Here is a 26,196-nt window from a genome sequence, read left to right as displayed (position 1 = left end):
CCACTTAGAACTTATCTTTTCAGCTTTGACGCATGTTTCAGCTACTGTATCTGGTCAATATCTTCGTGTAGAGCTACCTAGCGCGGGTCTTTGCAATAGTTTGCTGGCGTTCATCGTGGTTGGAAAGTTTCGAACCTTGTATGCATGTAATCCAGCTCTTGCCTTGACCTTCCGGACGTAACTTTGCGAAACGCCGACCTTTATGGCAACATCACGTGTTGAAATGTTGGGATTTCGGGTGCAATTACCCTTAACCTTTTCCTCCGTCTTCCTACATGCTGCTCCCGGTTTCCTTCCGGCTCTGCGTTTGTGGTTCAATGTGAACTGGTCCTTGGACCTTTTTAGTACTCTTGAGACGGTTGAATTACAGATTAGCAGCATTTTTCCTAAAGCACGATATGGGACTTGTAAGTGTTGCAATAATTTCGTGTTCGCTCTTTAGTGCTTTAAGGTCTGTATCCACATTAATCCGGACACCTTCAAATCACTGTAACTTTTGAAATATTGCACGTAGGAGCGAAACGATTCGTGTTAACACTCCATGTTTAGTGTCCAACATGGCGACGAATGAAAAACACGTGCGCGAGCGGATTTTGTACGGACGTAATGCAAATTTGCCTAAATCCACTGTTCACGGTGTGCTCAAATCATTTTCGGAACGCTTGACGGCCGAGAGGAAACCGAGAAGTGATAAAAACATTAGACGTGCTGATCCTGAAACCGAAGAGGATATTGAAGGAAAACCTGAATCTCTCTGTTCGAACGGTGGCTCGTAGAATAGGAATGTCACCTGGTTTTGTCCAAAAATCAAAACAGCGTTTGGGACTTCAGTCGTATAAAATAAAAACAGTTACAACAGAATCTACGTTTGTACTGCAAATATTTGACGAAATTTTCATGCGTTGTTATGGACGATGAAACTCATGTCCTGGAGGATTTCAAGCAGCTTCCAGGGCTGGCTATTTACTAGACTATTTACTATTTACACCACTCCTAGTACTTGGCACTGATGAAGTCTGCAAGTAGTAGACGAAATATACGTATCTGTCAAAAGATAAGCAATTATAACGGAATTTAAAGGAAATAAACCAACACACTCAAAGCTCTTCATCTTAAGAGTTACCAATTTAATTCGTTCAAACAAATCTGAAGGCTGTTCAACTGGAGTTGCTCTTCTAGACATAGAGAAAGTATTCGTGTTTGGCATGAAGGGCTGATTGCTAAATTGAATAAGCTTAACTTTCCACTCTATATTATGAATTTAGTTCAAAAATATTTAATGCGCGTATGTGTCAAGGATAAGCAAACAAGGTAGTAGTATTAACTGGAAAATACTAATCCTTCTCTCTCTCTCTCTCTCTTTATACAGGTATTCCACTGAGACGCCCACATTCATCAGAACCTAAAAGATGTTTGGGTGAATTGCAGAAGAGACAAATTTTAAAGAAACTTTCTTAATTTTAAACATCAAAGAAATTCAGCAATTTTTTAAGAAGCTCAAGGAATTATTGTAGTTTAGGTAATAGCAGAAAGACTCAAGGAACACCTCAAGGCAAAATATGAAAACTTCAACTAAGAACTCCAGAAAGGATAATAAGTCTCTTTGAAGACGTTCAAAAGATCCTCAGGCAAGCTTAGAGTAATTTTAGAGATGTTCAAATCAACCAAACAGTAGTTAAGAATTCTTCAAAGAAGCTTGAGGACTTCAAACGAAATTAATAAATTTTGAAATGCCTAGGAAATTACTATTAATATCTAAGAAAATTACAGGACATTCAAGGGATTAAAACAAACCTCAAGGAACCTCAAAAATTATTCAGAAACATAAAAGAAGTTCAGAAAAGAATCTCATGGAAATACGACACTTAGTGAAAGATCCAAAAGTTCTGGAAAAGTTCAAGATAGGCTCATGAAGGTACACAGAACTTTCAAACCCCGTTGGGACATTTATCATATTCCTAATTAAAAAGTTTACTTTAAACCTTTGAATTAAAGTTGAAGCAAATTTGGAGCTGGTTTTGCTTCAAATTTCTCGTAAAACCCCCTAAAACTGACAGCGATTTGCAATTGGTAATTATTAAAAACAATACAGAGAGGTACCGTCGTTTGTGGATGGAATTTTAACCGGTGTTCTTTTTTTCTGGTCATTTGTGGTCAGTATGCTTACTACCAAAGATCAGACAGCTAGGAATTGAGAAAAGGAATAAAGGCTAAAATTCTATCTATCCGCAAACACACCTTTCTGTATGATCATTTGCAACACAGCAAATAACATTACCCCCCTTCCGCTCTCACTATTCCAAAACAAACAAAAAATCAGACATTTAATTAGCTTAACACTCAAAAGGCTTCAACCGAAGCCTTCGATACATAATTCGTGCCTAGTGACCGCACAACTGGATCTCGAATGCTGAGCTCCAAATGTTCACGCACACAACACGCCAACAGGGGAATTCTTTCACAATGACCTCACTCAACTACACTTTCTTAGCAAATTAAGTATCTTCCATACTCGAAACTATAAACCTAGTCAACAGGTGGAGTTATTTTTCATTGCATATTATGCCGCGCGAAATCGGACGCCTCTTTCAGTGCCCGATCGAGTAACGTTTCGAATTGAAGCGTTTTCACCTTCCGGCTCTTCATATTACTTACCTCGGCCGGATTCTGCCCTTTTGGAGCTGCCACGCCGGATTTGAACACGCTACCTACCGTTTTGAGCCACTTTTGAGCGTCGAACTGCTCACTGATGCAAGCGGGCGGAACCGTAGCCCTTGCCTTCACTTGATCGTCGGTGATGCTAATCACCAGAATCGGACGATCCGGGAAGTACCGCGTCGCTTTGCTCAGCTGAACTTCTTCCAGGATGATGGAGCTTTCCAGGAAGTGCACGATGAACGGATTCGAGGCGAGCGGATATTCCTGCTGGAGGTTTTTCATTTCAATGTCGATAAACTCTCGGAGTGACTCGCGGGTGTGGTCTTTCAATCGCCGGAACAGATCATTGATTACGTCCAGGCACCGTTGCCGAACGGCGTACGGAAGATTGATGTTGTTCTCGGACCCGACTAGAAGGACATTTTTCAACCGCTGCATACGGGCATCGACGCTGTTCATATCCTCGACCAGTTGCTGGTCCATGTCGTGTTTCAGTTGATTGACGTCGGTTTGAATTTGTGCACCCAACTGGTGCGCTTTGATGGCAGCTTGACCGGCAATGGCAAAGAAGGTATAGCAGCCAGATTTGGTTTGCGTTACGTTGGTGATGCAAAAGTCCCGCAGTTCTTCCGTTGATTGTGCGTGCGTTCCACAGCAGAACTCGGTCGAGGTGGAATCACCGATTTCGACTAGTCGGAGCCCTCTTTCCGGGTAGATTTCGCCAGGGATCATGGTGACCTAGTAATGAAAATTTCGATGATTTGACATAAATTGCATTGTGGTACTTTTTGAGGAAAGTAGGTACTAACCTTATCCAAATCGACATCGCTGGCAGAACAAACACGAACCCTGACCGGTTCGTTATGCTGGATATGCTGTCGAATGTGCTGTTCCATAGCATCAACTTCGTCCGGTCCAATCTTTGCGCCACAGACTGCCAGTTCCAGCTTGAGTCCTTTATCGCTCACGAAACTAGATCGCTGACACATCGGTACCCGGAGGATTTCCCTGGCAGAGGCATTCAGCAAATGCGTAGCCGTATGGTGAATAATGTTGGAACTTCGTTTCGCCGAATCAACCGTCAGAATGACTTCGTCGCCAACGGATAACTGTTCCGCGACTCTACCATCAACGGAATGTATGACGAACCCTTGAAGCTCGCTCACAGCCTTTACCTCATACTGTTTTGACTGGTCGGTGGACAAAGCTAGACTTCCCCGATCACTCTGTTGGCCCCCGGATTCAAAGTAAAAGTTGCTTTTCTCGGTTATCACATGGCACAGGGCGCTATCGCCTCCGGGCGTAACTATTGAGGTAATCTTAGTTCTTAACTTGGGAATCTCGTATGCATGCCTATCTCTGTTGTACACATAATTGTACTTGTACTCATTCCTAGTAGGACAAAGTTGTGCTTTGGTTAGGTCGTGTTTTATATCTTGTGAAGCCGTCAAGCTTTCTTGCAGGCGAGTAGCAAGTTCGAGTTTCGCTCCTTCCTTCACTTGCTTGGAATAATGGTTGTAACCGATCATATCCAGTTTCAGTCGTTCGGACTCAGCTATTTTGACCAACAAGTCTTCATCTAAGCCGTAGGTATCGAACATCTTGTGGATCAATTCGCCATCCAACGTCTGTACCCCGTGCTTGGCTTTTAGCCTTCGGATCTCTTTCAGTGCATATGGTAGACCGGGATGATCAGTCACTTCGGCTTCATCAAAGTAGGAACACTGTTTCAGCAGCTCACGTGATTCGGAAGACAAATTCGAGCAAAGCTGCCGGTAGGCTTGCTCTTCGTGCTGAATGATTTGTTGCGTTTGTGATAGCTTTTTTTGCATCTCAGGATAGGTGTCGCCTAGTATTTCCACTACAACCGGTACCAATTCCTGCAATAACGTAGGACAGGAGAAAACACGATCCGATAATGATAGCGATCGTCTTATAATCCGACGCAGTTTGTGACTGGAAATATTTTTTCGTTAGTTAGAAGAAAATGCCAACCGTTTCAAAATCTCACTTTTGCGAGGGAAACATTCCATCCGATAGGCACGCAGTAATCATTCTTGAATGATCAGCGACGATCCGGTAGGCTGTATCTAGTTCGCAACGCGAGTCTTCTATGTCAAATACCCCACGATATTCGACCTTTCTCGATGCCTGTGAAAAATAAAATTAAACTTAACTTATTACCTCTATTAAATCATTCTAAATCTAACCTTCCGTATACGATCGAGTATGGGCACAAACAAATCTGTATCGTAATTGCTATTCTTATGCTGCAGGTGGGCGACCAACCGCTCCAAACCCAATCCCGTATCAACGTGCCTTTGAGGTAGATCGCTGATCCGTCCGTCGTCTAAACTTCGGTTGTACTGAATGAACACAATGTTCCACACTTCAGTCAGATCCGGAATTCCGGCGTTTACTAAATGCTTCCTGGTAGCTGTATCCATAAACCGATCGGAGTGATCGATGTGGATTTCCGTACACGGTCCACACGGACCGGAATTACCCATTTCCCAGAAATTATCACGAGCTCCGAACGGTAAAATCCTTTCCGATGGAACGCTGCAAAATAAAATCGTGTGAACTTACCTACACCGCTCTATTAGGAATCTATTTAAAAACTCACCCCAATCCAGCCCAAACATCCCTGCACTCTAAATCCGCTGGCAGTCCCATCGCTTCATCACCTCCAAAGTAGCTCACATACAACCTCCTCCGGTCGATCCCGTACACGTCCGTCAGCAACCGCCAAGCCATTTCGCACGCCTCCCTCTTGAAGTAGTCCCCAAACGACCAGTTGCCCAACATTTCGAAAAACGTATGATGGTACCCGTCGCTACCGACCACACTGACATCGTTATGCTTCCCACCGACTCGGATGCACTTTTGCGAATTTACCGCCCTCCTGCAGGGAGCTTCCGCCGTGCCCAGGAAAACATTCTTGAACTGATTCATCCCGGCATTCACGAATGCAATGGTCGGATCACTGAACGGGACCACCGCACTGGACCGCACGAACCGGTGACCATTTTCGTGCACAAAGAAATCCACGAATCGTTGGCGGATTTCCTTCGCACTCGGATGCTGCTGCTGCTGCTGGTGCTGGCGGGCGCCGCCGTAGGAACGGGCGATGTAGTGCTTGACGGTATTGAATGGTCTCGGTGCACGCAACAAAGGATAAAACATGCTCACCAGAGTCGTTCTTCCAGGTATTTTTTAGCACAAATTTATTCCAAAATTTCACAAAGATAGCGGAGAGTAGTTGAGGAAAATCACCGGTCACGCAAGACGTGTTTACATCGTTTTGACGTTTTTCAAAGATGATGCTGTGACACCGCGGTGTTGAATGACCGGTTACGGATAGGGATGCTCAGTCAGTGTACTCGCTAGTGTCGAGTCGAGTCTGAATTAAATTTATTGGCAAATCAAAGTTGGCTCCCGTGGAGAATAGAAGAACATCAAGAACTATGAAAGTGATGATGGTTTCAAAATTTTCCACGGGGGTAGGTATACGAGTGCAATCTTAAAATCCATTTATTTTTTGAATAAAATCAGGTTAATGTTACGATAGTAGAAAACTCAAGGGCTACTAATAGAGCTAATAAACTATAGAGGAAGAATGGCGCTGCCGTCGCTGTCGAAACATCTTTTCCTTACATCTAATAGGGACACAACTGTCAAAGCGAGAAAAAACTATGCAGTTTCCCGAATAGAAATTTACATTAGCCCAACGTTTGATTTTGATGTCTACATCAGCATCGAAATCAAATGTATGCCTGATGTCAAACATTAGAAAACATTATGATTTAGTTGTATTTAAGCCGAGATTTAAGCAACGTAACATCAACCGGTGGAAACTAACGATTTTAAATTGGCTCACTACTTGACTAGCCTATTGGTCCCAAGCAAACGATTAACGTATCCCATTGTAGTCCAAAGTCTAGTACTACACTATGTTTGTTTTGATTCACTATGAAAGTTTGACAGACAAAATGAGGGGTTCGTGGATTTTCCTATGTTTCGAGGGCTGCATCGATTAGCTTGGGACCGAAGATAGTACCAGAGCTGAGCCAAAAAGTTGAACACGTTTCTTCGGGACCTTCTAGTCTTAGAGTTACCTCTATGGTAACATGGTGCATACATCAGAAATTTTGGAACAAAATTTTGCCATTCTAATGTCGGTCTGACGTCAAAATTTTCAATCTATTGACATTAGAATCAAACGTTTTAAAGCTGTTTTCGGATATACAAAACGTTAGAACTAAACCATGTTTAAATGTTTTTATATGTAAATGTTTTCTGATGTTTTTTAATGTAGAAGTTTCCTGATGTTAGAACCAAAGTTGAAAAAGTCATGAAAAAACACCAGCATTCACTATGAAATGAATTTTTCATCCATAGTGAACTTTGATGAATTTTAGTGATTTTTTCAGCCCTGAGTGCAATCTTAAAATGCTTTTATTTTGCAAATGAAGCATTTTATTTTAATCTGGTTAATGCTACGTTAGTAGAAAACTTAAGGACTACTCAAAAGACATATAATATAGAATAAATTACATCTTTTCAGATTTTTAGGTGTAGACATTGATTTGAGCTTTTCTACCACTGTAGCAGCAACCAGAATTAAATAAAATGCTCCATTTGCAAAATAAAACCATTTTAAGATTGCATTCGTACACTCAAAAATATTACTAAACTTGAAAAGATTAAAATTTATTCATTTTATGTTTATCCCATTTTTATACATTGATTCGATTAAAATTTATTTCAAAATTATACTAAATCCGAATAATGGTGCAAAATTCTGTCAGTGTATACCACTGATTAAGGTAATCGTGACGGGGTGATAAAATGGCAAAGCTAGTCATCCATGTATGTTGATCACATTAAAATCCACAATGATGTCAAGGAGCTGGTGAACAAGAGCAACGAGAAACCGGTGCAAAGCGTTTTCTTGGACAGGATTGAGGTCAAGTATCTGTGTGACGTTGAACCGCAGGGAGTCGAATAGCTCTTCTGATAGAAAATCTGATTGCGCAGGTTCTAACCAGTGTTTTTTGTGTTGTTTTTTAAAAGCAATAGCAGTTACAACGAGGTTAAAACCTTAACGTTTATCTTTTAGACATTGAGATCCATCCACTGAAAAGCCAAAATCTCAAGCTGAAGTTGGCGGAGATGAAAAATTTAGACTAATTCCGAAACCCACTGCTCAGTCACGATGTGATTCTCAATTGTCGTTACGTGGAATCCGGAGCGTATCAGCAATGAGTATCCAATCTAAGTGGTTGGATCAGTATCGCTTTCATCAAATCGAAGATGTATCGAATGAGAGGTTTGTTTATGCCTGACGTTATTTTGTAAATATCCATTTAGTGACTATCGCACTCTTTCTTCCAGATTGATACTGATGCTTCTGGTCCCACTTATTACCAACCAGGCGATACCAACGATTGTTGACATGCCGCTTTTTCAGAGCATGTTCATCGTTATGTACGTACAAATTAAACTGCGTCTGCGTTCCGAACATAAATTGGCAATCCTCTGGACGACAACCTAAATTGCTACGAAAAGAGTGACGAAGTTATCACCAATCTTTAGATTGCACGCGTTAAAATCTAGTAAAGCTAATTGGTATCAGACGAGAAAATCCATAGTATTGAGGTGCTTTTTGTGGACTACGGTAATCGGGAACGGATCAAACATAACTTGGAAGTCCCCCCAGCATACCAGATCGTATGAGATGAAGCTGAGAGTATTAGATTAAAGTAATGACATCTAGATCGTTGATTTCCGGGTCCAGTGATTACAGCGTTATGTAGGTGCTGAATGGCAAACAGCTCACGAAGAACTTGGATCACGAAGAGATTGTAAAATAGGAAGACGGCGGTAATTCACAATGCGGAAAATGTCTCATTGGGTGGTCAGATGATTTAAATCGGCTGGATCTAAATTGCTCTTTACTCGGCGTATTTTATAATATTAAATTATGTATGGAGTTTATTTATATTAAAAATAAATGTTATTGATTATTTTAAATTTGTTTAAACATTCATGAAAAAGCAACGAATGGCACAGAACTACTAATACATTTACCAAATATAGCCACACTATACATCATTCGCATATTTGCAGTTTATACTGTTGGATGTATAATCCATTTTTATACTAAGTTCATATTCTCTCTCTTTATACCAAGCTATGCGTTTGTCAGGAGAGTTGCGATTTAGCGTAGCTTTTATACTATTAAGATTTGAATATTTTTTGAGTGTATACCTCGCCGTGGAAAATTTTGAAACCATCATCACTTTCATAGTTCTTCTATTCTCCACGAGTGCCAACTTTGATTTGCCAATTAAACACTCAGCGGCAGCGTTGCTGCTCGTTACTTTCTAAGATAAAGCACATCAGTGACAACATTTTAAACCAATATTAGGTAGAAATGCCGTAAATTCTTGAAAAAGCACTTTACTAATAATCTTAGTAATAAGTAACGTTATGTATGGTTAAACAAAACCGATATTTTGGGTTTTACTACCTAACTAAACTAAACCTAATTTTAGGCATTCTTATCTTAGCGTGTAGATTAAATTTGAGAGTATTGCAATCGAACAGAAATTCAATCGCCTTTATGTTTCGTGTGCTTCTCAAATTCAACTAGTTTTTGGAATCAAAAACAACATTCTAGCTCAATTGATTAATTGATCTTAGTTGGTTAACTAATAGCACCAAAAAATGTGCAAAATATTTTGCACGTAAATCGAATCAAAATTAAAAGTCATTTGAAATGCTAGCTTCTAGCAAGGGTTGCAAGATAATTTAGTTACAAATCTCAGCTACCGAATTGTATTTTGTTTTCTCCAACCATCTCTCCCTCTGAGTATTTTTACTTAATGGGTACTCTTTAGTTAGCGTGTATAGAGATTTTCACGTCCGGTTGTATTGTGCGATATGTGAGAGCGTGTTAGTGAATATCTGAGGAAAATACATAACAAATCGATGTCAAACTCATTTTGACAGATCTACTTTCATACATTTTTTAGGTTAGCTAGAGGAAAATAATAAACAACTTTACACGGCGTTGCTCCCGCTAGTGTGCGAGCGTTAAACCACAGACAAACAGACGTAACTCTTAGAAAAACTTGTTCTTGAAAACATAGAATCTCAAAACATATAACCTCAGTAACGACATCTCTCTGGCTTCTCGCGGAAAACAAGCTTGCTCGCTAACTCGTAAACAATATTGCAAAGAAGTTCTATAGAATATATAGAAACGTCAAAGTGATCCGATGCCAGCGCTGCGGCGAGTAGTTCGCGGAACTGATAATATTCAAATCAACCGTTAAATGCATGAACGAAGATACACAATGAAGAGTTACGTCTGTTTGTCTGTGGTTAAACGTCACTAATCTCTATTGAGTCTTTTGTAGTTATTATTGGTTATATTGCGATCATCGTGTATTGAATTCGACTAATCAATGTAGTCAAACCTGGCGACTTACTTGATTTTCGACCTCGTAATCGATACCCTATTTTCGTCTCGCCAGCCACAGTACTGGAAGATTACGTAACAAAACATTTAAAGGTAAACAATCTCTTTTATGCAGCTCAGATTCAATAAAAACAGATCAAAATTAAGAAACCTTCTGTAAAAAGTATGCAATCCCTTCTCACAATGAAACAACTTTGAACAGAAAACGGACTTCTTTTGGCAATTCAATAAACGCTCTTTAGTTCAATAGTTCGTAATATATTAGCAATACGTTTTGCTTGGAACTACTCATCTAATAGCAATCCAGACTTAACCGATAAACATTTTGACAATGTGTACTTAAAAGCAAAAAGACACCGGAACGTGCCCGTTCCGCACTGCGCCCAAAGTTTAAGCCTTTTCACTGGCCTTCTCTCGTGCCTTCTTGCCCTCAACGAGCCCCGATCGTTCCTTGTCGGTCAGTGGCGAAAGCAGCTTGGTGACAACGCCGGTTCCCAGGGTAATGTGTCCATCGCGAAGGGTGAATCGCTGACCCTGCTCAATGACCATGGGCCTCATCAGACGCAGTTGCAACTTGGCATCCTCACCGGGCATGACCATCTCCTTGCCGGGAATCTGCACCTGTGTGGCACAGTCCCACGTACGCGAGAACATCTGCAGCTGGATGAAGCTGGTGAATGGCTTGTGGCGACCGCCTTCCTCCTTGCTCAGAATGTACACCTGGGCTTCGAAGTTGTCGTTGGCTTTGACCGAACCCGGTTTGCACATCACCATACCACGCTTGATGTCGTCACGTTTGATACCACGCACCAGGGCTCCTAGCTGATCGCCGGCTTGGGCTTCCTCGAGGATTTTGTGGAACATCTCGATGCCGGTGATGGTCGATTTGATAACCTGTTGGAAGCGATGGAATGTTTCACAAGATTGAAAGGCCCGTAGATGTGGATCTTACCTTGTTGTAACCGACAAATTCGCATTCCGTGCCCTTCTTGAGCGTTCCACGCTCCATACGTCCAGTGACAACGGTACCACGTCCGGGAATACTGTGCACCGATTCGACCGGCAACAAGAACGGCTTGTCCAAGTCCCGAGTCGGCGTCGGTACGTATTTGTCGACCTCTTCCAGCAACTTCTTCACCGCATCGGCTCCGATTTCCGGACTCTTGCCCTCCAAAGCGCACAAAGCCGAGCCCTTGATTACGGGAACGTTGTCTCCATCGAAACCCATCTCCGACATCAACTCACGGATTTCCATCTCCACCAGATCCACCATCTCCTGATCGGCCGCATCGACCTTGTTGATGAACACGACGATGTGATCGACTCCAATCTGCTTGGCCAGCAGCAGATGTTCTCTCGTTTGCGGCATAGCACCGTCGGTAGCGGCCACTACCAGAATTGCACCGTCCATTTGAGCCGTTCCGGTAATCATGTTCTTAATGTAATCGGCGTGTCCCGGACAATCGGTATGGCCGTAGTGCCGGTTCTCCGTCTGGTACTCAATATGAGCAACGTTGATTGTAATTCCTCTTGCCTTCTCTTCCGGAGCGTTGTCAATGTCGGCATACTTCTTGCTTTCGGCCAAATCCTGATCGGCGAGCACCTTGGTAATCGCAGCCGTCAGGGTAGTCTTGCCGTGGTCGACATGCCCAATCGTACCGACGTTGCAGTGCGGTTTGTCTCGCTTGAACACTACCTTCTCGGCGTAGAATCGTTTCTGGGAGATGGTAGTTGGTCGGATCACATTCAGGCTGGCGCCGGTGTTAAACAAGAACTGGGTCAGAGTCTTGCGAACCACTGTATGGGGGAATGATTACAAAATTAACCTCACTTTTGTATTTGGGTATCTTCCGGGACGAAGGAAAACAAGTTGCATAAAGGTACAGAAAACCGCTTACCTGGGTTGACAATTGCACGTAACGCAACGTAGGTGGACATGTTGGCGTTTGTTGCACTCCTATTTATCACAATTTGATGAGAAAACACGGAAAATCTAGTTTTAGTTGCAGCAAGTGAAAATTTTTGGTTTTCTTGCGCAAGACCTCGCCTCTGTCTCTGGCTGTCTCGGGATAGGTTGCCGTGTGATTTTGACGTTTCTTACGACTTTTCGGGTTTAGTGGATTCTGGCCCAGTAGTCGAAAAGTACTGTGGATCGCGTTCTGGGTGTATGGATTTTGCTCTAGCCGAAAGGTGTCTTGATCGACTTTTTTTTTCTTTCCCATATGTGGCACAGACCTATCGACTTCTTTAATATGTGACGCTCAGAAATTGTTTGACAGCATCAAAACAAACGCGCCGACATCTTTGAAAATGCGTAATGCTTGCAAAAAGTTTTAGTGGGTTTTTCGTGAAAATTTAAGCGATTCTTACGTTTGTTTGTAATATTGTGGTGTAAAATCTAATTTTGGTAGTGAAGCAAAGTTCAGGTGAGCAAAGATTTGCGGAATTTGTGTGTGAAGGCGCGTAAAAATCGCATGCAAAATAAGCACCACGAAGTGATTTTTGTTTACAAACTTAAAACTGCAATCGGATTGTTTTTTTTTTCCTCAGCAAAATGCATCGTCGTGGGGGAAAGCGCATTCGAATGGATGAACCGCCGCCGGATTTCGACGAACCTCTCGAGGCACCGTTTCATAGGTAAGAGTCGGGCAGGTGGATAAAAGCATTTTTGGTTTGACCTATTTTCATTCCGAACAGTGAGCCGCACAACGAGAGCTGGTCCTCTGGTGGAGCTGGCGAGGGTCCTTCGGAAGAGCACCAACATCCGGAGGAGGAAGGTAGTGGCCGTCCCGGTGGTCGGATGACCCGTTTGCGGGCCCGGGGAGGTGTACCGCTGAAGGCTCCGATCATCGATGACGACGATGATGATATATTTTTCGGAACCAGATTCGAGGTAAATCAGCAGCAGCAGCAGCTGCAAGGTTTGCAGCACAAGAAACGGAAGGCTCCCAGAAAACCGAGAGGGGATGCGGCTCCGAAGGAACCGCGGGAGAAGAGAGAACGGGTCTATCATGACCACGAGGAACGCGTGGTGGTGACGGACCGTGAAAGTACGACCGATGAGAGCAGTTTGTATTTCATACTGCGCCACTCGAAGTCGGCCATTACGGGAATAGTCGACGATTGGATCGAAAGTTACAAGTTGGACAAGGATTCGGCCTTGATTGCGTTGATGAACTTTTTTGTCCACGCGAGTGGTTGCAAGGGGAGGATTACTCCTGAGATGCAGCAAACCATGGAGCACACGGCAATCATCCGGAAGATGACCGAGGAGTTCGACGAGGACAGTCACGAATATCCGCTGATAATGCCCGGGCAGCAGTGGAAGAAGTTCAAGATGAACTTTTGCGATTTCGTACAGACACTGGTCAAGCAGTGCCAATACTCGATCATCTACGATCAGTTTCTCATGGACAACGTAATTTCGCTGTTGACGGGCTTGTCGGATTCGCAAGTTCGGGCATTCCGGCACACCGCAACCTTGGCAGCAATGAAGCTGATGACCGCACTGGTCGATGTGGCTCTGCTCGTGTCGGTCAACTTTGACAACGCAGCTCGCCAGTACGACGCGGAACGGCTGAAGCCTCGCGACAAACGGGCGCCGGATCGTTTGGAATCGCTGATGGCCAAGCGGACGGAGCTGGAGGAGAATATGGACGAAATCAAGAACATGCTGACTTATATGTTCAAGTCGGTATTCGTGCATCGCTACAGGGACACGCTGCCGGAGATCAGAGCGATTTGTATGTCGGAAATCGGCATCTGGATGCAGAAGTTTTCCCAGAACTTTTTGGATGATTCGTACTTGAAGTACATCGGTTGGACGTTGCACGATAAGGTTGGGGAAGTTCGGTTGCGGTGCTTGCAGGCTCTGTTGCCTTTGTATGAGAACGAGGAGCTGAAGGGCAAGTTGGAGCTGTTCACGTCCAAGTTCAAGGACCGCATCGTGGCAATGACGCTGGATAAGGAGTTTGATGCTGCCGTTCATGCGGTCAAATTGGTCATCAACATCTTGAAAATCCACCAGGACATCCTGACCGATAAGGATTGCGAAATCGTGTACGAGTTGGTCTATTCGTCGCATCGTGGCGTGGCTCAGGCCGCAGCCGAGTTTCTGAATGTCCGCCTGTTCTGCTTGGACGCCGATGCTCAAGCAAACTACACCAAGCGGGGCAAAAAGCGTCTGCCCAACACTCCGCTGATTCGAGATCTAGTGCAGTTCTTCATTGAATCCGAGCTGCACGAACACGGCGCATATTTGGTGGATTCGTTCATCGATAGCAACCCGATGGTTAAGGACTGGGAGTGTATGACGGATCTGCTGCTAGAAGAACCGGGACCCTTGGAGGAAACGTTGGATAACAAGCAGGAATCGACCTTGATTGAGATCATGGTTAGCGCCGTCAGACAGGCAGCCACTGGAGAACCCCCGGTGGGCCGTGGAAGCAGCAGAAAGATGACCTTGAGTGCCAAGGAGATCAAACAGGTCCAGGATGATAAGCAAAAGTTGACCGAACATTTCATCCACATGCTGCCGTTGCTGTTGAACAAATACAGTGCGGACAGTGAGAAGCTCACGAACCTGCTGGCGATTCCGCAGTACTTTGACTTGGAGCTGTACACAACCACCAGACAGGAGGCAAATCTCCAGGCCCTGCTGGACAAAATGACCCACATCATGTCGATTCACGTCGATCGTGAAGTTCTGGAGACTTGCTCAAAGACATTCGAATTCCTGTGCACCGAAGGCAGTGCCATCTACACCCGCTGCGACGTGGCCAGATCGAACGTAATCGACGAATGTGTCAATCGCTACAAGGAGGCCATCGACGATTATCGCAACCTGATCGCCGGCGAAGAAACTCCCAACGAGGATGAAATCTATAACGTCAACATCAGCCTCAAAAAGGTTTCCATCTTGTATTCGTGTCACAATTTGAATCCCTGGAATCTGTTCGACTCTCTGTACCAAGACATCGAGGAAAGTCTGTCGGAAAACGCCGGCGACAACGGCATTCCGCACGAAGCTTTGGTCTACTGCATCGAGGCGTGTGTCTTCTCCATCAATTGGGGGTTGTATTTCCTGGAGAACACCATGGACCGATCAGCTGCCTCCGAAGTGGACGAACTGGCCCAGAATCTGCAAAAGTACATGAACGCTTGCAACGAGCTGATGCACTACGAGGTGGCCCCAACTGTGCAGGAAGCAGCCTACATGTCCATCTGCGACTTGCTGATCGTGTTCAGCGATCAACTGGCCACCCATCCGAACGAAAACATCCGCAAACTGGTGTACATTCCAAGCCCGGAACAGCAAACCCTGCTCAACGAATTCGTCCAGGCGAATGTATTCTCCACGGAACAGGAGGAAGGCCACGACGAAACTCGCATCGAGGAACTGCACAAGAGGAGAAACTTTTTGGCTGCCTACTGCAAGCTGATTGTCTACAACATCCTTCCCATGAAATCAGCTGCTGACATTTTCAAACACTACTTAAAGGTGCTTACGCAATCAACCCTTTCCACGCAATTCCCACTCTCACCCGGTCTCTTTTTTGTTCCCAGTGCTACAACGAGTACGGTGACATCATCAAGACCACCCTGGGCAAGACCCGCGAAATCAACAAGATCAACTGCGCCATGACCATGTGTCTGAGTTTAATCAACATCTTCAAGGACATCCAAGATGCTTCACCGGGGGGTCGGGTTTCGAGAAACTCCCAGGAATTCCAAGATCTCAAGGAATTGGCCAAGCGCTTTGCCCTTTCCTTCGGACTGGATGCGGTTAAGAATCGAGAAGCCATCACGGTGTTCCATCGGGCGGGCATTCTTTTCGCCGTAACGATCCCGAACGATGCCAACGAAGATCCATCGGCACCGCCGCCGTGCATCGCCTTCCTGGAGGTGTTGGCCGAACTGACCAACAAGCTGATCAAGCAGGACAAGAAACTGATGTAGTGCAACAATTTACCGTTCGGAAAAATTCGGAACCTCAAAGGATTTTCCATGTTTTCTTTCCTTTCAGTCTCAGCTTCATGGAGCGCCGGTTGAATGCGGGTATTCCGTCGAGCCGATCCGAAGACTGGCAACCGCTGATGTCGTACAAAAATTCGCTGCTACATGGCGAAACCGACCAGATGCCGGTCACATCCAAGCGGGCGTACTCGCGGAAGAAGAAGGATTACGACCACGAGGACGACGAGGAACACGACGATGAAGACGATCAGGATTATGTTGCGTAAAGTTTGTGGAGAGCAATTTACTCGTATAAAATTCGGTGGCATTTTTGTCGAATTATAACAATAATATTATATCTATATAAATTATATGTAGTAGTGCGGGTGTTGTTAGATTTCAGTGTGGTTGTGGATGACATCCAGGGTGGATTGTGCTACATTACCCCAAAATTTCCCATAACTTTAGTCATCAACAGAATTCCGCAAAGTGATGTATTGAGCTTTTGTAGGTTTTGTAACTCAAATCTGTATCTCTTATGCATCACGAATTAGAGCGGGCAGAACTCGTTACTGTTTTTCAGTGAATGTAAAATACATGGAAAGACATTCTTGAAAGTCCACAAATTTATGTTTCTGTACACCAATACAGACCAATTTTTGGAAGTTATTTTTACGATTGTGTCGTACGATTGGCTTGCATGAATCGTTGTGAACAGGTGTTGCTTTCGCTCACGGAGAATTTGTGGACTTTCACACTCTAATAGCGTATTTCGTTTGTATCGAAGCACTCACAGTTTGTTCTGAGCCTTACATGAAAATTCAGTGGAATCGAAATCAATTTCAATAATTACAGAAAGTCTTGAGCACCGCTGAAAGAAAACAGAGGTTTGTAGTTTGTACATAGTGAAAAAAAATCTATACATAAGTGAATTGTAATTCGAAATTTTAAACTGTTCTTCAACATGAAACAGGTAAATATGGAGAAGAAGAAGCGTAATTCGCTGAGCCTCAAGGATAAAGTAAGCATTCTTCGAAATCTGGAGGACAAGGGAAAGACAAAGGCAGACATCGTTCATAAGTTCAACATCCACCCGACAACTGTACGAAAAATACAAAAGAACGCAGAATCTATACTTCGAGCAGCTTCAAACCGGAACTGTCGGCGAACTACCAACTTCAAATATGTTTCGTCAGGTGCGTACAAGGATTTGGAAAACACTTTGTTCTTGTGGTTCCTTAATCAAAGGAGTGCTAACAAAACTGTATCGACGACAATGATCATTTTCAAAGCCAAGTCATTTTCTGCACGTTGTGGTGTTCCTGAATCTTTCAAGTTTTCACGGCATTGGATTCAAAATTTTAAGATTAGATATGGAATTCAAAATCTGTGGGGAAGTACTGTCAAGTGATTCAGGAAGCATTTCAAGCTTCCTTGAACAATTTCACGAGGAAATTATGCGGCGTGAACTGACAGCACAAATGATTTATAATGTGGATGAGTCAGGCTTGTTTTTCAAAATGCTTCCATCTGAAATACTCGTTGGCCCTAGTGAACAAAATGCTCCAGACCGAAAAATTATCAAGCAACTCATAACTTTCTTGCCCTGCAGTAATGTTACAGCCGACCACAAACTACGGATGGTAATCATCGGAAAATCTCGCAATCCTAGGGCATTCAAAAATGTTAAGCTACCCGTCACCTATCTTGCATCCAAAAACGCCTGGATGACCCGCGAGCTGTTCCAAACTTGGTTCCACAGTGACTTTGTGCCATCAGTACGCAAATTTTCAAATGAACATAGCATTCCACCGTAAGCTATTCTACTGTTGGACAATTGCTCAGCGCATCACCTAAATGACGAGCTTAAAACTGATGACGGTATGATCACGGTGTACTTTTTGCCTCCAAATGTGACAGCCATGATCCAACCCATGGACCAAAATATCATTCAAAACTGCAAGCTACGATATCGTGAAAAGCTTTTGCTTAATGTTATGGCTCACAGTAACGAAATTGACATAGACCAATGTTTGAAGCAAATTTCATTGAAGGATGTATGTTTCTGGATGCACGATGCCTGGACTGAATTGCGAAGTACAGTGATCCAACAGACCTGGAAAAAAATCGGTATCATTTTCGATGATAAGCTGGTTTATGAAGACGATGTTCCCCTTTCATTTTTGCTGAACGTCAAAAATCACGAGGATACCATCATCATGCCACATAATACGGAGGAGCGCTATGCTAGTAAAGCATACACGGATGAAGACATTTTGAAAATGGTGCTGGATGATCAGTCAGCAATGGAAGAAGCACTGGAACCAGAACTAAACCTGTCGGAAACAGCATCAGATTCAGAATCAACAGCATCGACCTCTCATGAACTAAGTGAATCACCTGGAGTTATCAACGATATTGAAGCAGTACGCATGTTTGACAAAATAATTGATTGGGCTGATTCCTCAACTCTCTCAATCGTACGACGCATTAGGGAGCTTGCTACGAAGAAATCGATTGAAGTGGCTCGTCATGCACATTTTCGGTTATGTTTTTAATAATGAAGTGTTGTTTCTTTTATATCATTGACTGAAGGTTCGAATGTAGTTGAAATTTCATCTGGAGAATAAAACATAAAATCTCATATTTTTTGTATTACATCGCAATTGTCACTGGTTTCTGCTAAAAATCATGAATCTGTTAACCTACACAGTTTTGCACAAAACGTCTTTAGAATTACAACTCGACAATCTAAGGCTTTAGTTTTAATCAATTTTCAAACATAAACCCTTCTAATTGAACTTTTCTAACCTTTAAACAACTCAAGACCCTCATATGGGATGGGTGTACACCTACATCCTAAAAGATGTTTCTAAATAAACCTTAGCAAAGTTGAACTTTCCCGAAGATGTTGTCAGTTTGCGGGCGCCTACAAAGGTTTGTTTAAAAAAAGCTTGTAGATCTTGAACGTTAGATTGATTCAGAAACATAGTTTACATGCAAACATATGTCAGTCAGTACAACTGTACTTTATTCACATTGCACACACGTCGCAAGTTTAGTTCCAGATGCAATAAAGAAGTAGCCATTTTCATGGGCGTTTTGGGTCCAATGAATTACGTAAGTTTTCAAATGAACACGCTGAGGTTTTGCTGATTCCAGATTTTAACACACACACACACACACACACCACGCATACATAACGTACATAATTTTCAACTAGCCCCTCAACCCCCCTCCCCCCTGCTTTGATCTTGCCACCACTGCACATTTAATTCTCGAAAAATGTCATTATTGAGCTCGACAATCAATAAAATACGAATACGACTGTACAAAACAGTCCACCTCAACCAAAACTAATTGAATCATATAGGCTGACAAAATCGGGTCAAAAAGCTGACAAAATCGGGGGTGGACAAAATCGGGGGTAGACAAAATCGGGTCACCACTGTACTAGAATTTCGACTAGAAGGGGGTACGTTTATGGATGTACTTGGAACCAATAGGCTAGTCAAGTAGTAAGCCAACTTAAAATCGTTAATTGGGTTAACTTCGAAAAATATAGCGATTTTTGTACATTATCTGATAGAGCCATAGAGGTAACTCTAAGAGCACTGGGTCCCGAAGAAAATCATTATTATTTTTGGCTCACTCAGTACCAGAACAACGGTCCCAAGCAGTCCCAACCTATTTCACTCACCCCTGCATGTTCTGCATGAATCCACACACCCCTGATGTTATCTGTCAAACTTTCATAGCTAATCAAAACAAACATAGTGTAGTAATAGCATAGAGGTAACTCTAAGACAAGAAGGTCCCGAAATAATGTGCTCAACTTTTTGGCTCAGCTCTGGTACTCTCTTCGGTCCCAAGCTAATGATTCACCCCTCGAAACATAGGAATATCCAATAACCCCTCATTTTATCTGTCAAACTTTCATAGCGAATCAAAACAAACATAGTGTAGTACTAGAATTTCGACTAGAATAGGGTACGTTAATCGTTTGCTTGGGACCAATAGGCTACTAAAGTGGTGAGCCAATTTAAAATCGTTAGTTTCGTATTGATTGTTGGTAATAGAATTTCAACTAGAATAGGGTACGTTAATCGTTTGCTTGGGACCAATAGGCTACTAAAGTGGTGAGCCAATATAAAATCGTTAGTTTCGTATTGATTGTTGATAGAGCTTCGTTTTCTGAGCACGATATTTTTATCGATCCCGTAGACATTCATCTCGATTTTTAAATCAAGATTTAAATTTTTGATCGTTGACACTAAATCGCTAAATCTATTGATTTTTGCTAATGTAATCGTACTTATTAAAAATAGTTCAAGTGTACGAAAATTGAAGAAATTTTGAATTTCGGTTCCATTTTTAATGCAGATAACGAATATGTATTTACCTCAATACCCCTAAACAACCCAATTTCCGCCGGTTGGTTTTAGCAACCGGTGAACACTCGTGTTTATTTCAGCTATTTCATCTATGGCGGTAAGCTCCAACTCGGATTAACTTTTAATACCGTCCCTGTTTGTATGATCTGAAAAATGTTTGCTCAGAGTTATGTTCATTAACTCTGATGTCAACATCAAACCAGCCGGACATTCTTAATCGGGATTTAATCCGAGGATAATACCGGTTGGAGCTTACCACCACTAGTGATGGCCGATTCTCATTCGAATAACCGATTAATCGATCGATTAACGAACCAAACAGTAGATTATTTCTAATCGATTATATCATGCCGATATAAGCATTAACTTCTCCAGATGATCATCACCCATCGTTTCAAACATGTGCTGCACTCTCATTGGTGGAAAAATGGCAGCACAGCGAACAAAAAAATAATCGATTAGTTGTTAATCGAGTAATAATTAAAAGATGGGACATCTCTGATTTTGGTGTGATTGTTTTGATAAAAATGAGCGCAAAATTTCATCTCTACCGAGGGGGCAGCAAAATCACAAAATTACCTTCATCTTTGGTTTTAGTGTGACTATTATACTAAAGCTTACCCGCATAAACGCGAACCATAAATTGACCTTACCTAAAATGGTTAAAAATTGTTTATAATCCATGCTAAACTTTAACTGAAATGGTTATGGAACTTTACATGAACGTTTAATGATAAAGTTTCAACCTTATGTATTATGGTTTTTTGGAACTGGACCTTACAAATAATGGGTTGTTAAGAACCATTACCATTCCAAATTCTTGTTTTCTCCATACATTTTCAGAAAGAGAACTATACACAGCAAAAAAAAAAGTAATATCGATCAACGTAATTCAAGCTGATGTATGGTAGTCAGTAAGGTCCATGAATAGTTTTGTAACATCGATCAACTTTATGTGGAATATATCGCGAATTGGTTGCCTGTAAATTCCTGATTACCAATTCACGATATATTCCACGTAAAGTTGAGCGATAATACAAAACCATTAATGGACCTTACTGACTATCATAACCATAACCATTAATGTTCTCAAACCATAAGTAAAAACGTTCTAATATAGTTCTCTTTTCGAAAATGTATGGAGAAAACAAGAATTTTGAATGGTAATGGTTCTTAACAACCCATTATTTGTGAGGTCCGCTTTCCAAAAACAATAATACATAAGGTTAAAACTTTATCACACAAACGTTCATATAAAGTTCCATAATCATTTCAGTTAAAGTTTAGGAGGGATTATAAAAAATTTATAATTATTATCGGTAAGGTCAAGTTATGGTTCGCGTTTATGCGGGTAGCTATTAATCTATGTAGATTTAAAATATTTTGAGTGTATACATGATGCCTTTTCGACCATTCGAACGGTCACCGTTTCGTGCCGATCACACCGTCATTAATGTCATCCGAAATAGGATTGGGCGATCTTCAGGGAAAGATCGATCTTGAAAGATCGATTTTATATTTGGCTCTACTTAAGATCGATCTAATAAAAATTTTATGATTAATTTGCTTAACGACGTGTTGGGATATCATCCAAACCATTTGTGGAATAGTTCAATCCTTTGGGTAATCGTTCGTTTATGGACATATTTTTATGAGGGCGATCCACTGATTAGATCGATCTTTTGATTTTTATTTTAATACAATTGTTTACGGTGGTACCTCAAGAAACCACCGTTTATAATATTCAATTAAATGTTGTTGTGACGATAAGGAGTAATGAGCACAGCAGGGAGATAGCACAAACCTTCAAATGTTGCTGATGTATTCGTAAATATCGGAAACGCAAATAGTGACGTCATTGTAGGGAGCAGTGCTGCACAATCTCGACAGTACACGGTGATATTGACAATTCTGCTTTGGTCACTCATTTGAGCTAACAGTCATAGTCAAGGCAAACCATGTCAATTGTCAATGACAATGGTGTCAGTGACGAACATGTGCAGATTTGTTTATTAGCTGAATTTGTAACGAAATTAAATGACTTGAGCTAAAGAATTACATGGATCCATTTTAATGAACAAGTATCTACGTCCTGAGCTAATTGGATAACAATAATGTGACACAGAATGTACTAAATTACACTTTTTGTTACCAGGTGAATCTTTGTCATTGACGAAAAAATGAATGAGATTTTGACGAAGGTTTTTTTGAGGATCAAGTCTGTCAGTGACTATGTGACGAACAATTTTGTCAATATCGCGCGAAAGTCTGTCAATGACAATGACAAATCTCAGCACTGGTAGGGAGCGATGTTATGTTTGTAAAAATTAGAGAAAATCATTTTTTCGATGCAAAAACATTTAAAAAAATTATTGCTGATTGCATCTGAAACTGAACTGTCCCAAAAATGCAAAAAGTGTGATAAAAGTGCACGTTTCCGTCAAATCATTTTGATGCCTTCGGAGCACTTATTGGTTGCATCATAAGGAATAAGTGCGCCGAAGACACCAAGGCGATCAGACGTAAACTTGCAGTTTTATCACACTTTTTAATAAGTGAATACGCGCTTATTAGTCCAATTTGGTGTGAAACGCGCAATTATACCTTTTTTTTGTTAAGCTCGAGAAGATCGAAAAAAGAGATCTATTTTTTCGATCTTTTCGTGGACAAAGAATCGATCCGAAAAATCGGAAACCGGGATGAAAAAGATCGATCTGCCAAAGATCGCCCAATCCTAATCCGAAAGCAAAAAAATAATGACAGTTGATTCGTTTTTGTTTATACTCTTTGCGACGCAGCCGCGCACCGCACATCGGCCGCGCACAGCTGCCCGGCCCCGCTCAGGTTCCTGATGGTGGAAGGCTGCTCCATGGTGGGTATATAAATGGTGATACAGCTTTGTCACTATATAGGCGAGGAGGTCGCGGGGGGGGGGAAAAGTGCGGTTTTAGAAGGTTTTAGAGCAAATTGTAAACAAACTCGGTCGCTGTCCCATACAAAAATCCAACATAGCTGAATCATGAATTTGACACATTAGAACACCTATATGTAGTTACCTTGGGCTGCTCTGCCCGTGTTTTTCGCGTTTCGTTCAAGCATCGCGGCGCAGCCGAATGTATTATCGGACGTCGGTCGGATCGGCGGCGGAGACGGACGACAGACAGAACGTATTCTACGACCGAACGTATCGGACGTGTGCAAATCTTTGCCCGTGTCGTCGTGTGAAAAAGAAGCTTTTGCTTCTGGCTTTTCTTTCATTTTTTATTGGGCTGGAAGTGATGTGTTGTTGCAGTAGCAGCTTATTAGAGGTAACCCAGCCGGAAGAACCTCTCCAATCGGAGCCTCAAAAAGGTTTTTCGGTTTATTGGATATCGATGGTGAAGAGATTCGTCGTTTCGGGGGCGATTTTGGAGTGAAATCGGATGATTTATTGTCCATAAAGTGTAGATGTACTGGAGGTGAAAAGAATTCATATTCCCCAAAGCAGCGTCTACAATGGGCTAGCCTTTTGTGACCCGGAGGATTGGATGGAAGACAGTCGAAAAGTGCGATAAGAAAATAGTGTTTTATTTTTTTTCTGTTCGTGATGTACAAATTTCTGCATAATTGAGAGAAAACAAGAAGCAGTGTAAAAATAGCACCCAGTATTGGTGTGCGGTGTTGTTTATTCAGTGAAAACGAAGCAGCAAGAACCACGGACTGGTGATAACACCCACCAAGACCCAAGATGACACCGCGTTGAAGCTGGAATTAGAAAGTTGCCGAATAAAGAACAGCATCCGAGCCGAGTGACACAGATCGGGATTACCACTATCATCAACCGCGAATCATCTCGCCCGTGTTTCATTTGACAGTGTTTGCTTTTTGTTCTGTTGGCCTTCCCTGCGTGGGAGGCACTCCGTGCTGGAATCTGGTAGATCTTTTTAGTTTGATGCAAATGCGACTGAATAGAATCGGCTTGATTTGATTTGCCTTGTTAAGATTGAATGGATAAGCGGAATCTTATGTGTAGCTATAGAAATGAAAAACGCAAGTTTGCTTCATTTGGAGAATATTAAACCATTTTTCTAAATAGGCATGACGACTTCAGATAGACTTACTTACGTGATAGAAGGGTGGCGGGTAGCAAGCATATAGGTAAACAAGACAAGCATACTGCAATCGTGGCTCTCGACCCGGGTATGCCGCTCGATGTGTGTTGTTTATGTAACAGAGCTTGTTTGCTTCCTGGCTCTTGCAATCTGCTCTGACTTGTGCTGGAAAAGTTTGCAATCTTTGATTAGGAGAGGCAATAAGCTAAAGGCTTTTAATTGAAAGCGATTAGATTAGCGTACTGTTTGTATGGTCATGGTTCGTTGGACATTATTTCGATAAGTTGCCCAAACTGCCTAAACTGTTGACCTAGCCCAGTAACGCTGGTAGATCACCTTTTCCTAGGCTCTTCTTGTTGACGGTTATGAGTCTCGGTTTTTGGATTGCAAACAAGAAAAGGTTCGGGTTAGGGTTCTGCTGCATGGTCAAATAAGAAGACCCTTGTTTGATCGGTGAGAAGGTGCGTATTTGGAGAGTTTTAAGAATTTTTTGAATGAACGGAACACCACAGTTGAATGAGGATTCATGTGAGAAGATGATTTTACTGTATCGTAAATTAATACCTCATTACTTTTCCATGGTAATGAGGTACAACGACATGCACTAAACAAAGAACACGGACATATCACAAAAGATCAAGGTATTGGTCGCAGTGAGTATGATCCGTACAAATCAAACTGGAATATGCGAAGATTTCTTATGGGTGGTTCTTATTCGAAGAGAGCTTTAAATAATTCAAGAAGATATAGCTGCGTCAATCCATCCAAATATATTGATGCTTTTTTTCTCTGAAGTTCGCTGAGATTTGATTTCCTAAACCTCTCTTATGTTGGCAAAGCTTATCCGAGGTTCCCTGAACTTTTCTGAAATTATCTGAACAGCTTTGAAGTACGCTGAGCTTCTCTGAGTTTCCCTGGATTTTACTCAAGAGTTACAAAGTTTCTCTGAAGTTTCTTAAACTTTTTTTTTGTTCCAGTGCTTTCGGAGGTATCTTAAATTCTTGTTGAAGTTCTCTGATATGTCTAAAGTACGTTGAACTTCTCTGATTTTATTAAAGAGAAAATGGGACGACATTTTTTTTAATTTTTCAATGAAAATGTGTTCACTGTGTTCCACTTGGCAAGTAGAAATCAGTGAACACATTTTCAGCCACAGCTTAAAATGCTTAACAGTATTTATTGAGAGCTTTCTGTGCTAATTGATGGGAATTTTCTTTAATTCAGGGAAATATATCTCAATCCTTATTCATAACTGCATTACAAACTATAATGATATCACCAATCATGTAGGAAAGTGAAATAATTTTTTTTAGAAGGCTAAGCCTTGACCAGTCAAAGTTCTTGAACTAGAAACATATTTTAAAGACCATTGCTTTAAGGTTCTGAAACGTGACGTATTTAAGTGACAAGGTTTCGTATTTCAGAAAATTGTTTTTAAAATCTACGGCTTAAAAACAAGATTTTGGATCATATGAGTTTCAACGAATTACCTACTGATCAATATTTGTAATGTTCTAAACCAGAAAGGTTTGCAAGATGTTGCACACATGACTTTTTTTTAGTTTTGCAATCAGTTTTGTTTAAGGTGATACTCTAAGGAAGCCTTAGC

The 26,196-nt window shown here is 41.9% G+C and overlaps 4 protein-coding genes across 6 annotated transcripts in view; 2 read left to right on the top strand and 2 right to left on the bottom strand.

Annotated features, from left to right (window-relative positions):
- Positions 1-2,480: 2,480 nt before the first annotated feature.
- AlaRS-m (alanine--tRNA ligase, mitochondrial) lies at positions 2,481-5,966 on the bottom strand. Its single transcript, XM_065226034.1, has 5 exons — positions 5,285-5,966; positions 4,869-5,220; positions 4,670-4,809; positions 3,468-4,614; positions 2,481-3,396 (listed from the first exon to the last, which is right to left on the bottom strand). The coding sequence occupies exons 1-5, from the start codon at positions 5,842-5,844 to the stop codon at positions 2,551-2,553; spliced, it is 3,045 nt and encodes a 1,014-aa protein (XP_065082106.1). The 5' UTR covers positions 5,845-5,966; the 3' UTR covers positions 2,481-2,550.
- A 4,418-nt stretch (positions 5,967-10,384) lies between these two features.
- On the bottom strand, positions 10,385-12,220 carry mEFTu1 (mitochondrial translation elongation factor Tu 1). The gene is made up of 3 exons (XM_065226033.1): positions 12,046-12,220; positions 11,100-11,944; positions 10,385-11,041 (listed from the first exon to the last, which is right to left on the bottom strand). Exons 1-3 carry the CDS (start codon positions 12,083-12,085, stop codon positions 10,538-10,540), a joined length of 1,389 nt encoding a protein of 462 aa, XP_065082105.1. The 5' UTR covers positions 12,086-12,220; the 3' UTR covers positions 10,385-10,537.
- Positions 12,221-12,458: 238 nt separating this feature from the next.
- Positions 12,459-16,414, top strand: SA (stromal antigen). The gene is made up of 5 exons (XM_065226055.1): positions 12,459-12,573; positions 12,698-12,784; positions 12,845-15,647; positions 15,713-16,101; positions 16,173-16,414. Exons 2-5 carry the CDS (start codon positions 12,702-12,704, stop codon positions 16,387-16,389), a joined length of 3,492 nt encoding a protein of 1,163 aa, XP_065082127.1. The 5' UTR covers positions 12,459-12,573; positions 12,698-12,701; the 3' UTR covers positions 16,390-16,414.
- Positions 16,415-23,663: 7,249 nt separating this feature from the next.
- Positions 23,664-26,196, top strand: part of Sk2 (Sphingosine kinase 2) — a 69,516-nt gene continuing 66,983 nt past the window's right edge. Inside the window, exon 1 of one of the 3 annotated variants that reach the window (XM_065226101.1) lies at positions 23,664-23,804. The gene's annotated coding sequence lies outside the window, so the exon portion shown is untranslated. The other 2 variants (XM_065226102.1, XM_065226103.1) reach the window with 2 other exon arrangements.

The sequence above is a fragment of the Ochlerotatus camptorhynchus genome, unplaced genomic scaffold, assembly GCF_037179485.1.
Source record: "Ochlerotatus camptorhynchus isolate MF236.1 unplaced genomic scaffold, CSIRO-AGI_Acam_v1.1 ptg000244l, whole genome shotgun sequence".
NCBI classification, from domain to species: Eukaryota; Metazoa; Arthropoda; class Insecta; order Diptera; family Culicidae; genus Ochlerotatus; species Ochlerotatus camptorhynchus.
This window is presented reverse-complemented; position numbering and strand designations above follow the sequence as displayed.